General features: G+C 34.3%; 1 protein-coding gene across 2 annotated transcripts; it reads left to right on the top strand.

Annotated features, from left to right (window-relative positions):
- Positions 1-11,763: 11,763 nt before the first annotated feature.
- On the top strand, positions 11,764-15,249 carry LOC144836292 (COP9 signalosome complex subunit 7b-like). Of its 2 annotated transcripts, none has more exons than XM_078691548.1 (8): positions 11,764-11,936; positions 12,292-12,478; positions 12,786-12,861; positions 13,140-13,288; positions 13,618-13,760; positions 14,064-14,169; positions 14,486-14,613; positions 14,848-15,249. In XM_078691548.1, exons 2-8 carry the CDS (start codon positions 12,305-12,307, stop codon positions 14,879-14,881), a joined length of 810 nt encoding a protein of 269 aa, XP_078547674.1. In that variant the 5' UTR covers positions 11,764-11,936; positions 12,292-12,304; the 3' UTR covers positions 14,882-15,249. The 2 variants fall into 2 exon arrangements, with proteins under 2 accessions (XP_078547674.1, XP_078547673.1); XM_078691547.1 differs by having other exon boundaries at positions 12,288-12,478.
- Positions 15,250-16,903: the final 1,654 nt, after the last annotated feature.

Raw genomic sequence — 16,903 nt, 5'->3', positions numbered from 1 at the left:
AGCAGTTTGCGAGAGCCAAAAAAAAAAAAAAAAAGATGGTAAATGTGCTCTCCCTGCCTCAGCACTAAGGCCCTGCCACAGCCTTTTGGGGTCGTTTCCACCACATCACCAGATGCATTGATGTTGTCGCCTCATGATGTGTGGTGGAAAGGGGGACGTATGATCTGTGAACCCCAAACACAGTGGCCGCATGCCTTTAACTCTATTCCACCGACCAGCGTGGGAATCGAACCCACGACATACGTGTTGTTAACACGACGCTCAGACGACTGAGCTAACTGATCATTTTGGTTTTAGCAAGTTTAATAGGATATTTATGACGTAATGATCAATTACGTAATACACGTATAAATAGACTATTATCAGCTTTTCAGTCATGTACTTGGTGGCGTAACGGGTAATGCTCAGTTTTGAGTGCTATCGGCTGAGGTTCGAACCTCGACGGATATTTTTTTTTTTTTTTTAATATTTTTTTTTTTTTTAATAGAGATATGTGACACTGTATTGTCGAACATGTGTGGTACCATACCGGTAGGTATTCAAATATGCTTAATACGAAAAGATATTAAAATTCAGTGACTTATTTCTATTTTATATCACTGTGCTCCCCTGGCTCCAAATTGAATCCACTTGAGCACAGTGTGTATTAACATACGAAAAGATATTAAAATTCAGTGACTTATTTCTATTTTATATCACTAAACTAAAGGAGGGGAGTTTCTAGATTCCCGCCCGGAAAATTGTATCTTTACATGATTTGAATTTCTAATAAAGTTTAACAAAATCAAAATTTAATATTTAAATTTTATTTTGTGGCGTGTTCACCGCGTAGGACTAACAATACTATCTTTCCCATTACACCTGCACAAACTCATTTGCATAACAACGCAGGGCTTACCAAACTGTTTAAAATAGCTACAAGGTCCCCAGAAATGACACCTATAGTATTTTGAAACATGATATATAAGAGTCTTCACTTCCCCACCATGATTGGGGCTGAAAAAATATTTATTGAAATATGAAATTAAATATTAAGTCTCCAGTTAAGCTCACCATGGTGGTTGGGGCAGAGCTAAGAATGAAAGCTTAGTCCCCGGAAATTATGAAACGAAATATACAAGTTTTCAGAACCAGCCATACAATGGTGATTGTTTCCCAAGTGTGAGACATGCAATGCACGCGGCCGTGACGGTAATTCAACAAAACAAAATTATGAAATACAAACAGAGCTAGCACACAGAAACCTACTTACTAATTTTAATATTTCTATAATTTAGAAAACAATTAGAATTATCATATCATCTTTGATAATTATAATGTTAAATTTCAACTATCCAGATGCGAAGTTTGGGTTCGGTTTTAAAAAACTCGACTTCATAATTTATTATGCTTCAATTTCGAAGATTTGCTTAAAACATATTTATTTATTTATTCTACCATAAACTTTTATTCACAACATATTAGTAGGCCTACAATACAATATCTTGCATGAAACGGATATTTAAAAGTACACTATAATGTGTAACGGTAGAATTACAATTCTAATGTAAAAGATTAACAAAATAAAAATTGAACAGTGTTGTGTGTTGATCGCGAATGACTAACAATACCATCTTTCCCACAGCACATGTGCACACTCATTTGCATAACAAACGCACGGCATACCAAACTACGATGAGATAAAATTAATTCTCTTCTAAACACGTAAGGAAGAGAATTAATTCCCTTTTTTTTACATTAAAATAAATTGAGGGGGCTAAACATAAAATTTAAACCACCAAAGCAGTTTGCGAGAGCCAAAAAAAAAAAAAAAGATGGTAAATGTGCTCTCCCTGCCTCAGCACTAAGGCCCTGCCACAGCCTTTTGGGGTCGTTTCCACCACATCACCAGATGCATTGATGTTGTCGCCTCATGATGTGTGGTGGAAAGGGGGACGTATGATCTGTGAACCCCAAACACAGTGGCCGCATGCCTTTAACTCTATTCCACCGACCAGCGTGGGAATCGAACCCACGACATACGTGTTGTTAACACGACGCTCAGACGACTGAGCTAACTGATCATTTTGGTTTTAGCAAGTTTAATAGGATATTTATGACGTAATGATCAATTACGTAATACACGTATAAATAGACTATTATCAGCTTTTCAGTCATGTACTTGGTGGCGTAACGGGTAATGCTCAGTTTTGAGTGCTATCGGCTGAGGTTCGAACCTCGACGGATATTTTTTTTTTTTTTTAAATATTTTTTTTTTTTTAATAGAGATATGTGACACTGTATTGTCGAACATGTGTGGTACCATACCGGTAGGTATTCAAATATGCTTAATACGAAAAGATATTAAAATTCAGTGACTTATTTCTATTTTATATCACTGTGCTCCCCTGGCTCCAAATTGAATCCACTTGAGCACAGTGTGTATTAACATACGAAAAGATATTAAAATTCAGTGACTTATTTCTATTTTATATCACTAAACTAAAGGAGGGGAGTTTCTAGATTCCCGCCCGGAAAATTGTATCTTTACATGATTTGAATTTCTAATAAAGTTTAACAAAATCAAAATTTAATATTTAAATTTTATTTTGTGGCGTGTTCACCGCGTAGGACTAACAATACTATCTTTCCCATTACACCTGCACAAACTCATTTGCATAACAACGCAGGGCTTACCAAACTGTTTAAAATAGCTACAAGGTCCCCAGAAATGACACCTATAGTATTTTGAAACATGATATATAAGAGTCTTCACTTCCCCACCATGATTGGGGCTGAAAAAATATTTATTGAAATATGAAATTAAATATTAAGTCTCCAGTTAAGCTCACCATGGTGGTTGGGGCAGAGCTAAGAATGAAAGCTTAGTCCCCGGAAATTATGAAACGAAATATACAAGTTTTCAGAACCAGCCATACAATGGTGATTGTTTCCCAAGTGTGAGACATGCAATGCACGCGGCCGTGACGGTAATTCAACAAAACAAAATTATGAAATACAAACAGAGCTAGCACACAGAAACCTACTTACTAATTTTAATATTTCTATAATTTAGAAAACAATTAGAATTATCATATCATCTTTGATAATTATAATGTTAAATTTCAACTATCCAGATGCGAAGTTTGGGTTCGGTTTTAAAAAACTCGACTTCATAATTATGCTTCAATTTCGAAGATTTGCTTAAAACATATTTATTTATTTATTCTACCATAAACTTTTATTCACAACATATTAGTAGGCCTACAATACAATATCTTGCATGAAACGGATATTTAAAAGTACACTATAATGTGTAACGGTAGAATTACAATTCTAATGTAAAAGATTAACAAAATAAAAATTGAACAGTGTTGTGTGTTGATCGCGAATGACTAACAATACCATCTTTCCCACAGCACATGTGCACACTCATTTGCATAACAAACGCACGGCATACCAAACTACGATGGGATAAAATTAATTCTCTTCTAAACACGTAAGGAAGAGAATTAATTCCCTTTTTTTTACATTAAAATAAATTGAGGGGGCTAAACATAAAATTTAAACCACCAAAGCAGTTTGCGAGAGCCAAAAAAAAAAAAAAAAAGATGGTAAATGTGCTCTCCCTGCCTCAGCACTAAGGCCCTGCCACAGCCTTTTGGGGTCGTTTCCACCACATCACCAGATGCATTGATGTTGTCGCCTCATGATGTGTGGTGGAAAGGGGGACGTATGATCTGTGAACCCCAAACACAGTGGCCGCATGCCTTTAACTCTATTCCACCGACCAGCGTGGGAATCGAACCCACGACATACGTGTTGTTAACACGACGCTCAGACGACTGAGCTAACTGATCATTTTGGTTTTAGCAAGTTTAATAGGATATTTATGACGTAATGATCAATTACGTAATACACGTATAAATAGACTATTATCAGCTTTTCAGTCATGTACTTGGTGGCGTAACGGGTAATGCTCAGTTTTGAGTGCTATCGGCTGAGGTTCGAACCTCGACGGATATTTTTTTTTTTTTTTTAATATTTTTTTTTTTTAAATAGAGATATGTGACACTGTATTGTCGAACATGTGTGGTACCATACCGGTAGGTATTCAAATATGCTTAATACGAAAAGATATTAAAATTCAGTGACTTATTTCTATTTTATATCACTGTGCTCCCCTGGCTCCAAATTGAATCCACTTGAGCACAGTGTGTATTAACATACGAAAAGATATTAAAATTCAGTGACTTATTTCTATTTTATATCACTAAACTAAAGGAGGGGAGTTTCTAGATTCCCGCCCGGAAAATTGTATCTTTACATGATTTGAATTTCTAATAAAGTTTAACAAAATCAAAATGTAATATTTAAATTTTATTTTGTGGCGTGTTCACCGCGTAGGACTAACAATACTATCTTTCCCATTACACCTGCACAAACTCATTTGCATAACAACGCAGGGCTTACCAAACTGTTTAAAATAGCTACAAGGTCCCCAGAAATGACACCTATAGTATTTTGAAACATGATATATAAGAGTCTTCACTTCCCCACCATGATTGGGGCTGAAAAAATATTTATTGAAATATGAAATTAAATATTAAGTCTCCAGTTAAGCTCACCATGGTGGTTGGGGCAGAGCTAAGAATGAAAGCTTAGTCCCCGGAAATTATGAAACGAAATATACAAGTTTTCAGAACCAGCCATACAATGGTGATTGTTTCCCAAGTGTGAGACATGCAATGCACGCGGCCGTGACGGTAATTCAACAAAACAAAATTATGAAATACAAACAGAGCTAGCACACAGAAACCTACTTACTAATTTTAATATTTCTATAATTTAGAAAACAATTAGAATTATCATATCATCTTTGATAATTATAATGTTAAATTTCAACTATCCAGATGCGAAGTTTGGGTTCGGTTTTAAAAAACTCGACTTCATAATTTATTATGCTTCAATTTCGAAGATTTGCTTAAAACATATTTATTTATTTATTCTACCATAAACTTTTATTCACAACATATTAGTAGGCCTACAATACAATATCTTGCATGAAACGGATATTTAAAAGTACACTATAATGTGTAACGGTAGAATTACAATTCTAATGTAAAAGATTAACAAAATAAAAATTGAACAGTGTTGTGTGTTGATCGCGAATGACTAACAATACCATCTTTCCCACAGCACATGTGCACACTCATTTGCATAACAAACGCACGGCATACCAAACTACGATGAGATAAAATTAATTCTCTTCTAAACACGTAAGGAAGAGAATTAATTCCCTTTTTTTTACATTAAAATAAATTGAGGGGGCTAAACATAAAATTTAAACCACCAAAGCAGTTTGCGAGAGCCAAAAAAAAAAAAAAAGATGGTAAATGTGCTCTCCCTGCCTCAGCACTAAGGCCCTGCCACAGCCTTTTGGGGTCGTTTCCACCACATCACCAGATGCATTGATGTTGTCGCCTCATGATGTGTGGTGGAAAGGGGGACGTATGATCTGTGAACCCCAAACACAGTGGCCGCATGCCTTTAACTCTATTCCACCGACCAGCGTGGGAATCGAACCCACGACATACGTGTTGTTAACACGACGCTCAGACGACTGAGCTAACTGATCATTTTGGTTTTAGCAAGTTTAATAGGATATTTATGACGTAATGATCAATTACGTAATACACGTATAAATAGACTATTATCAGCTTTTCAGTCATGTACTTGGTGGCGTAACGGGTAATGCTCAGTTTTGAGTGCTATCGGCTGAGGTTCGAACCTCGACGGATATTTTTTTTTTTTTTTTAATATTTTTTTTTTTTTAATAGAGATATGTGACACTGTATTGTCGAACATGTGTGGTACCATACCGGTAGGTATTCAAATATGCTTAATACGAAAAGATATTAAAATTCAGTGACTTATTTCTATTTTATATCACTGTGCTCCCCTGGCTCCAAATTGAATCCACTTGAGCACAGTGTGTATTAACATACGAAAAGATATTAAAATTCAGTGACTTATTTCTATTTTATATCACTAAACTAAAGGAGGGGAGTTTCTAGATTCCCGCCCGGAAAATTGTATCTTTACATGATTTGAATTTCTAATAAAGTTTAACAAAATCAAAATTTAATATTTAAATTTTATTTTGTGGCGTGTTCACCGCGTAGGACTAACAATACTATCTTTCCCATTACACCTGCACAAACTCATTTGCATAACAACGCAGGGCTTACCAAACTGTTTAAAATAGCTACAAGGTCCCCAGAAATGACACCTATAGTATTTTGAAACATGATATATAAGAGTCTTCACTTCCCCACCATGATTGGGGCTGAAAAAATATTTATTGAAATATGAAATTAAATATTAAGTCTCCAGTTAAGCTCACCATGGTGGTTGGGGCAGAGCTAAGAATGAAAGCTTAGTCCCCGGAAATTATGAAACGAAATATACAAGTTTTCAGAACCAGCCATACAATGGTGATTGTTTCCCAAGTGTGAGACATGCAATGCACGCGGCCGTGACGGTAATTCAACAAAACAAAATTATGAAATACAAACAGAGCTAGCACACAGAAACCTACTTACTAATTTTAATATTTCTATAATTTAGAAAACAATTAGAATTATCATATCATCTTTGATAATTATAATGTTAAATTTCAACTATCCAGATGCGAAGTTTGGGTTGGGTTTTAAAAAACTCGACTTCATAATTATGCTTCAATTTCGAAGATTTGCTTAAAACATATTTATTTATTTATTCTACCATAAACTTTTATTCACAACATATTAGTAGGCTTACAATACAATATCTTGCATGAAACGGATATTTAAAAGTACACTATAATGTGTAACGGTAGAATTACAATTCTAATGTAAAAGATTAACAAAATAAAAATTGAACAGTGTTGTGTGTTGATCGCGAATGACTAACAATACCATCTTTCCCACAGCACATGTGCACACTCATTTGCATAACAAACGCACGGCATACCAAACTACGATGAGATAAAATTAATTCTCTTCTAAACACGTAAGGAAGAGAATTAATTCCCTTTTTTTTACATTAAAATAAATTGAGGGGGCTAAACATAAAATTTAAACCACCAAAGCAGTTTGCGAGAGCCAAAAAAAAAAAAAAAGATGGTAAATGTGCTCTCCCTGCCTCAGCACTAAGGCCCTGCCACAGCCTTTTGGGGTCGTTTCCACCACATCACCAGATGCATTGATGTTGTCGCCTCATGATGTGTGGTGGAAAGGGGGACGTATGATCTGTGAACCCCAAACACAGTGGCCGCATGCCTTTAACTCTATTCCACCGACCAGCGTGGGAATCGAACCCACGACATACGTGTTGTTAACACGACGCTCAGACGACTGAGCTAACTGATCATTTTGGTTTTAGCAAGTTTAATAGGATATTTATGACGTAATGATCAATTACGTAATACACGTATAAATAGACTATTATCAGCTTTTCAGTCATGTACTTGGTGGCGTAACGGGTAATGCTCAGTTTTGAGTGCTATCGGCTGAGGTTCGAACCTCGACGGATATTTTTTTTTTTTTTTAATATTGTTTTTTTTTTAAATAGAGATATGTGACACTGTATTGTCGAACATGTATGGTACCATACCGGTAGGTATTCAAATATGCTTAATACGAAAAGATATTAAAATTCAGTGACTTATTTCTATTTTATATCACTGTGCTCCCCTGGCTCCAAATTGAATCCACTTGAGCACAGTTTGTATTAACATACGAAAAGATATTAAAATTCAGTGACTTATTTCTATTTTATATCACTAAACTAAAGGAGGGGAGTTTCTAGATTCCCGTCCGGAAAATTGTATCTTTACATGATTTGAATTTCTAATAAAGTTTAACAAAATCAAAATTTAATATTTAAATTTTATTTTGTGGCGTGTTCACCGCGTAGGACTAACAATACTATCTTTCCCATTACACCTGCACAAACTCATTTGCATAACAACGCAGGGCTTACCAAACTGTTTAAAATAGCTACAAGGTCCCCAGAAATGACACCTATAGTATTTTGAAACATGATATATAAGAGTCTTCACTTCCCCACCATGATTGGGGCTGAAAAAATATTTATTGAAATATGAAATTAAATATTAAGTCTCCAGTTAAGCTCACCATGGTGGTTGGGGCAGAGCTAAGAATGAAAGCTTAGTCCCCGGAAATTATGAAACGAAATATACAAGTTTTCAGAACCAGCCATACAATGGTGATTGTTTCCCAAGTGTGAGACATGCAATGCACGCGGCCGTGACGGTAATTCAACAAAACAAAATTATGAAATACAAACAGAGCTAGCACACAGAAACCTACTTACTAATTTTAATATTTCTATAATTTAGAAAACAATTAGAATTATCATATCATCTTTGATAATTATAATGTTAAATTTCAACTATCCAGATGCGAATTTTGGGTTGGGTTTTAAAAAACTCGACTTCATAATTATGCTTCAATTTCGAAGATTTGCTTAAAACATATTTATTTATTTATTCTACCATAAACTTTTATTCACAACATATTAGTAGGCCTACAATACAATATCTTGCATGAACGGATATTTAAAAGTACACTATAATGTGTAACGGTAGAATTACAATTCTAATGTAAAAGATTAACAAAATAAAAATTGAACAGTGTTGTGTGTTGATCGCGAATGACTAACAATACCATCTTTCCCACAGCACATGTGCACACTCATTTGCATAACAAACGCACGGCATACCAAACTACGATGAGATAAAATTAATTCTCTTCTAAACACGTAAGGAAGAGAATTAATTCCCTTTTTTTTACATTAAAATAAATTGAGGGGGCTAAACATAAAATTTAAACCACCAAAGCAGTTTGCGAGAGCCAAAAAAAAAGATGGTAAATGTGCTCTCCCTGCCTCAGCACTAAGGCCCTGCCACAGCCTTTTGGGGTCGTTTCCACCACATCACCAGATGCATTGATGTTGTCGCCTCATGATGTGTGGTGGAAAGGGGGACGTATGATCTGTGAACCCCAAACACAGTGGCCGCATGCCTTTAACTCTATTCCACCGACCAGCGTGGGAATCGAACCCACGACATACGTGTTGTTAACACGACGCTCAGACGACTGAGCTAACTGATCATTTTGGTTTTAGCAAGTTTAATAGGATATTTATGACGTAATGATCAATTACGTAATACACGTATAAATAGACTATTATCAGCTTTTCAGGCATGTACTTGGTGGCGTAACGGGTAATGCTCAGTTTTGAGTGCTATCGGCTGAGGTTCGAACCTCGACGGATATTTTTTTTTTTTTTTTAATATTGTTTTTTTTTTAAATAGAGATATGTGACACTGTATTGTCGAACATGTATGGTACCATACCGGTAGGTATTCAAATATGCTTAATACGAAAAGATATTAAAATTCAGTGACTTATTTCTATTTTATATCACTGTGCTCCCCTGGCTCCAAATTGAATCCACTTGAGCACAGTTTGTATTAACATACGAAAAGATATTAAAATTCAGTGACTTATTTCTATTTTATATCACTAAACTAAAGGAGGGGAGTTTCTAGATTCCCGTCCGGAAAATTGTATCTTTACATGATTTGAATTTCTAATAAAGTTTAACAAAATCAAAATTTAATATTTAAATTTTATTTTGTGGCGTGTTCACCGCGTAGGACTAACAATACTATCTTTCCCATTACACCTGCACAAACTCATTTGCATAACAACGCAGGGCTTACCAAACTGTTTAAAATAGCTACAAGGTCCCCAGAAATGACACCTATAGTATTTTGAAACATGATATATAAGAGTCTTCACTTCCCCACCATGATTGGGGCTGAAAAAATATTTATTGAAATATGAAATTAAATATTAAGTCTCCAGTTAAGCTCACCATGGTGGTTGGGGCAGAGCTAAGAATGAAAGCTTAGTCCCCGGAAATTATGAAACGAAATATACAAGTTTTCAGAACCAGCCATACAATGGTGATTGTTTCCCAAGTGTGAGACATGCAATGCACGCGGCCGTGACGGTAATTCAACAAAACAAAATTATGAAATACAAACAGAGCTAGCACACAGAAACCTACTTACTAATTTTAATATTTCTATAATTTAGAAAACAATTAGAATTATCATATCATCTTTGATAATTATAATGTTAAATTTCAACTATCCAGATGCGAATTTTGGGTTGGGTTTTAAAAAACTCGACTTCATAATTATGCTTCAATTTCGAAGATTTGCTTAAAACATATTTATTTATTTATTCTACCATAAACTTTTATTCACAACATATTAGTAGGCCTACAATACAATATCTTGCATGAACGGATATTTAAAAGTACACTATAATGTGTAACGGTAGAATTACAATTCTAATGTAAAAGATTAACAAAATAAAAATTGAACAGTGTTGTGTGTTGATCGCGAATGACTAACAATACCATCTTTCCCACAGCACATGTGCACACTCATTTGCATAACAAACGCACGGCATACCAAACTACGATGAGATAAAATTAATTCTCTTCTAAACACGTAAGGAAGAGAATTAATTCCCTTTTTTTTACATTAAAATAAATTGAGGGGGCTAAACATAAAATTTAAACCACCAAAGCAGTTTGCGAGAGCCAAAAAAAAAGATGGTAAATGTGCTCTCCCTGCCTCAGCACTAAGGCCCTGCCACAGCCTTTTGGGGTCGTTTCCACCACATCACCAGATGCATTGATGTTGTCGCCTCATGATGTGTGGTGGAAAGGGGGACGTATGATCTGTGAACCCCAAACACAGTGGCCGCATGCCTTTAACTCTATTCCACCGACCAGCGTGGGAATCGAACCCACGACATACGTGTTGTTAACACGACGCTCAGACGACTGAGCTAACTGATCATTTTGGTTTTAGCAAGTTTAATAGGATATTTATGACGTAATGATCAATTACGTAATACACGTATAAATAGACTATTATCAGCTTTTCAGGCATGTACTTGGTGGCGTAACGGGTAATGCTCAGTTTTGAGTGCTATCGGCTGAGGTTCGAACCTCGACGGATATTTTTTTTTTTTTTTAATATTTTTTTTTTTAAATAGAGATATGTGACACTGTATTGTCGAACATGTATGGTACCATACCGGTAGGTATTCAAATATGCTTAATACGAAAAGATATTAAAATTCAGTGACTTATTTCTATTTTATATCACTGTGCTCCCCTGGCTCCAAATTGAATCCACTTGAGCACAGTGTGTATTAACATACGAAAAGATATTAAAATTCAGTGACTTATTTCTATTTTATATCACTAAACTAAAGGAGGGGAGTTTCTAGATTCCCGCCCGGAAAATTGTATCTTTACATGATTTGAATTTCTAATAAAGTTTAACAAAATCAAAATTTAATATTTAAATTTTATTTTGTGGCGTGTTCACCGCGTAGGACTAACAATACTATTCAATGACTTGTTTCTATTTACATATCACTGTGCTCCACTGGCTCCAAATTGGGTCCACTTGAGCACAGTGTTTTAACATACGAAAAGATATTAAAATTAGTGACTTATTTCTATTTTATATCACTGTGCTCCACTGGTGCTAAATTTGGTCCACTGAACCAGTTACCGTAGTACTATTTCTATTTCGGAAGTAAATAAAGGCATAACTGGCGCTCCGTAGAAGTAGAGAATGCTCGATCGTCGAAATGACGCTCTGAATATACCTCAATATTATGATTTTTACCTTGGCTAAAAGACCTAGGCCTATACAAAATTGTAGTTTTTATATATTTTGATTACATATAAGATCATATCTTTACTTGATTTGTAACTTTGCATTATTAGTATTGTAAATACAAAACGAGTTGATAATTTTCGTGCTCTAATTGATAAATTTCAGCTCTAAAAAGGTAAGGAGAACGCCAGGCCCAGCCAGCCAGGCAAGCAAGCCTCTCTTTATTATTTGTCGCCTGCCTACTTCAGTACTAGCCTAGTAGGTGGGTGGTGGTGGTGGTAGTCATGATTGAACATGGATGAGGCCTACTAGCTAGAAGTATTGTTCCGAAAGCCGGTAGTGCATGTGACGTGCATGCAAAAAAAATATAAAAACAAATGCTAATAAGGCACATTAATATTATTTATCGTACATTTTAACATTTTTTACAAATTTTTAATTAATTAAAAGTATCTTATTCAATCAATTCAATAACTGGGAGGCCTAGCCTATTATTTGTTAAGATTTATTGATCATTAAATTTAAGATAGGACCAACTTCAAGATGGCAGAAACACCAGGAAAACCAATGAATGCTGGAAACCAAGGGCTTGAACAGTTCCTTCTGTTAGCAAAGGGTACGAAGGCTGGCGCCATGACAGCCCTGATCATGCAGGTTGTAGAGGCTCCTGGAGTTTATGTCTTTGGAGAGCTGCTAGAAATGCCAAATGTCCAAGAGGTATATTTACTATATCATGTGTAATGGTTTATTCATTATTCTGCACTTACAAAATGCAATATTATCTGTAAATTTTGTCTAGACTATCAAATTAGTTTGACAAAAAAGTGTGGCCAAATATGGTAGTAATATGGCATGTCGTGTCCATATATGGGCGCATCACAATTTTATGTCACATAAAGTTTTATAGTGTAGACAGAGCTTTAGTAACTCATCATCATCTTCACACTGTGCAGAACCTCATTTGAGTATAGTCGCACATGGGTTGATCACTATAAGTAACTTATCATTGTGAATTTTGTTTTAGTTAGCTGAGGGGCCTCACAAAAAGTCTCACAATCTGTTGACCCTGTTTGCTTATGGTACCTACCAAGACTACAAAGGTGAGTGAACTTTGTTTTAATTCATATATATATAAATCCAAAGGCAAATTACTGAAAAAAATGACAATGCTTTGGGTATCAGTGGCTGGATCTCAATGGAGATACAAATAAAAAAGCGAAAAGCTAAATCAAAACGATAAAGTAAACAGCTAGAAAAGTTAGCAGAGTTTCGGGCAACACTAGCCCTTCATCAGTGCAAATTCATATATATATATATATATTTGTATAATTATTATTTCTGTAAATCTTCTGTTAATAAATCCTATTTCCTTATTTAGCTGATCCCAGTAATTTTCCCGAACTCTCAAAACAAGCGATCTCAAAACTGCGGCACCTGACGATAGTATCCATAGCAGCGAAATGTAAACGTATTCCATACACACTCCTACAACAGGAACTGGACGTGAACAACTTAAGAGAATTAGAAGTAAGCATGTGCTAAGTTTGCAATTAAGTATTTAATATTTACTACTTGAATCCTTTTTTTTTTCAATTTAAACTATTTAACAATCACTACACTATTCATTCTTCACCATATAAACGTTTCTTTTTAAAACTAAAAATATTTATTTTACTTCTTCAGCAAACCCATAAAAATAAAAAATACAATGTGGAGTGTTGAGAAGGTTGAAGAACTATCACTAAGGAGTGGTGTGACACTTTAACTCCACATAATGAAAAAAGAATGAAATTGCACAAAATGAATTATTAAAATGAGTATATACATATACACAATCATATTTTTTTTATTTTTAGGATTTATTTATTGAAACAATTTATGCTGGTGTAATAGAAGGAAAATTAGACCAAAAGAACCAGCAATTAGAAGTAGACTATGCAATTGGTAGAGACATGAGGCAGGAGGCTATCGTTGACATTGTTAACACTCTACAACAATGGTTAGTCTACGGGATAAGTTGAAATGATGTTTCTAAAATGGTAATACTGGTCCTCAAACTTAACTGGAAACTGAAGAAATTCGGATTAGGCCCTCCATGGACCCTCAGCTGCCAGCAGTGCAGTTCCTACAAGATCAGCACACCGGGAGACGATCCTTTAACTCTTTGCAAATAGTGTACCAAGTTCTTAATGTACACTATGTACATGGGCTTTATGTCCCATCTAAAGACAATCCTTTACTTTAAAATGGATGATTGTAAAGAGTAGAATAAAAAACTAATTATTTTGATATTATCATTTAGGTGTGATGGTTGTGAGACAGTATTAAGTAATATTGAAGAACAGATCATCAGAGCAAACAAAAACAAAGACAACTGTATTAAAAAACGGCAACAAATAGAAACAGAGGTAAGAGAATACAGTAATTTATAGCTGCAGTAACTGCAGTATTAATGTGTTATGGATATGATGCCATTGACAAAGTTAGCTAAATAAATACCAGACGTGGCCATATTCACAATTCAGACTTAGGCTAAAGGAAAGACCTACTATTCAAATTTAAACATCTCCTATATAAGGGAAATAAATAATTATTGAGTTAAGTGAAATACTTAATATTTAAGGAAAATATCTCATTGGTAATTGGTGAATATGGGTTTTGTTAATACCCGGTAACAATTCTGTATAAAAACAAATTTGAGAATGTAATCGTTTTGATTTGAAGGTAATAAACATCAAGAAAGCAATCAAGGCATCTTCACAAGACATAGATGAACAGCACATGTCAACAGACACAAGAGAAGCTGACATCCAGCCTTCAAAACCTGCAAAAAAACAATCAAAGATGAAAGGGTAAATATTTATTATGGATTGGGTTGGTTGTAAATATGAATATGGTGGTATTAATTAAGAAATATAAGAAGAATATACAAGATACAGTATTGTAGTGTATTAATCCTGGATTAATATGAGTTTAACTAAATAACCATTTGTTTTGCTTGAAATAACTGATTGTCCAAATTTGTCCGAGAACTATAATAATAATAATTACTGTATAACAACATTTGAAATTCTTTTGTCTTGTAGATTAAGAGGAAGTGGGAAGTTCTGGAATAAATGAAGAACTTGTTATGGGGAGGAGGAAGAAGATGGGGAGAAGAAGGAGAATGCAACTCAAGGAATCACACCCTGTATCAAAATGGCTTTCTACAGGATATAAACAAGAATATAAACTAAACATTGATTATACATACATACTGCTAATAGTGGTCTAAAGCTCTGTCCACACTATCAATTAACTAGTAATGGATACGATGATGTCATGACTGCCATATGTGGGCAAATCACACTTTTTTTGTCAAACTATTTGTATCCTAGACAAATGGAAAGTGTCTTGTATGGTAATAACTCATCAATCATATGGATTCAATACAAGATATTACTGTAGTTTTGAAAAATAACTATCCAAATAAACAGATTTTCTAATTATTATTTTTATATTATTTTGTAAATATTTTAAAACTTTTGTTTTAAATAGCTGGTCATCAATATGGATGCCATCAAATTAATTAAATTGCTTACTAGCTTGTGTCATTTGGACAGAGGATCAGACCCTTTAACAACTGAGTTGTCAATATATCGGTATGCAGTTGTGTGGTAGCTGTATAAATAAAAATACTATTAAGTCAAAATAGTGTTTTTGTTCCATATGTTTCAGCCAATGTAGTCAAAATATATTATAAGTAAAATACCTTTCCTGTTGTTTAAATGTTTAAATCAAAAGAACACTCTCAATTACATTTACATAAGAAGTCACTTATTACAGAGCGGCTGTGTAGTATACAAAATTAGCATATAACTTCAGTGGCCATACACAAATACAGGGCCAGTATAACAATTAAAAACAATGAACGATAACTATAGAGGGCGCCATATAAAAAAAAATCAGCAGTGAAAAAGTTTGTAAATTTTATTTACAGTGACGTCCCCCTGATTTTGTTTGTTTTTTTAAATAATTTGGTTGAATTTGACCGTTTATTTTTGTGTTTTACTAAGTGAAAACATTATTTTTTAATTTGTTTTTCTTTTCCTATAGTGATGCCATTGTTAATGTTATATTTTTCATACAAATTGTTTCTCCAAAATCGGTTCATTTATATAAGTCATCTCTAAATATAATATATTCTAATTGTGGGACTTCTAAGACGATTTGAGTATGATCCATTTTGCATTTAATTACTAGCTAGTTTTGCTAAAGAAAATCATAAACGTGCTCTATAATAAATAATAAATAAATAATGTACATGTTTATTAAAATAAAAATTCCATTCGAGTGTACGTACTAACTCTGCCACAATACTCCTTCTTTGCACTGTCTAACTAAGTAAACATTACAGATGTTTAAAGATACGTGTTCTTTTGTTTTGAAATATGCTGTTGCATTACAAAAATTGTTGTACCAATTTTGTTTGAAACGATAGCCCATAGCCGTGAATCAGTAATATAAATTAATCAAAATTCTCTAGGCCTAAAGTACGTAGGCCTACCTTGAATAAGTACAAGCTCCAGCCGTCTGAAAAAAGCTCCTTACTCATCCTATAAACTTCTCGATTAGGCCTTAGAGTAGGTCTTCACAGCACTTTGTATAGTACCGCCTCTTGCTTGCACGACATTTTGCACAAAAAGAAAAGGAGCGAGTTTATTGTTAAATTACGATGCATTATGGGATTTTTATAAACCATTCTGAAATTATTTGTTTTCACTTTATTTCTTTTTTGTTACCAATGCATATTATAGTAAATTGAAAAAAAAACACATGAATGAATGTTTTATAATAATAACAATTATTCTTATATTATTGTATTATTAATTATTATTGTTGTAATTGTATAACTTAATTATACTCTTGTGAGAGTGAGGACTGACACTAACATTTCAGGACTACTACACAGGCGGCACACAGTACAGTAAAACAAATGCATTAAACAAAAAAACATAGGCCCACAAACTAGGCCAAAAACACCAGCTCGCCCACAGTGACCTTTCATCCTCAAAATCCAGCAAACAAAACATTTTTACTGTCATCATTATAACCAAATTGGATACAGTACCAACCAAAACATTGGACAACAACTGATTTGAA

Source organism: Antedon bifida, chromosome 2 (assembly GCF_963402885.1).
Source record: "Antedon bifida chromosome 2, ecAntBifi1.1, whole genome shotgun sequence".
Lineage (NCBI taxonomy): Eukaryota > Metazoa > Echinodermata > Crinoidea > Comatulida > Antedonidae > Antedon > Antedon bifida.
The sequence above is the reverse complement of the archived record's forward strand: the minus strand, read 5'-3'. Positions and strand labels throughout refer to the sequence as shown.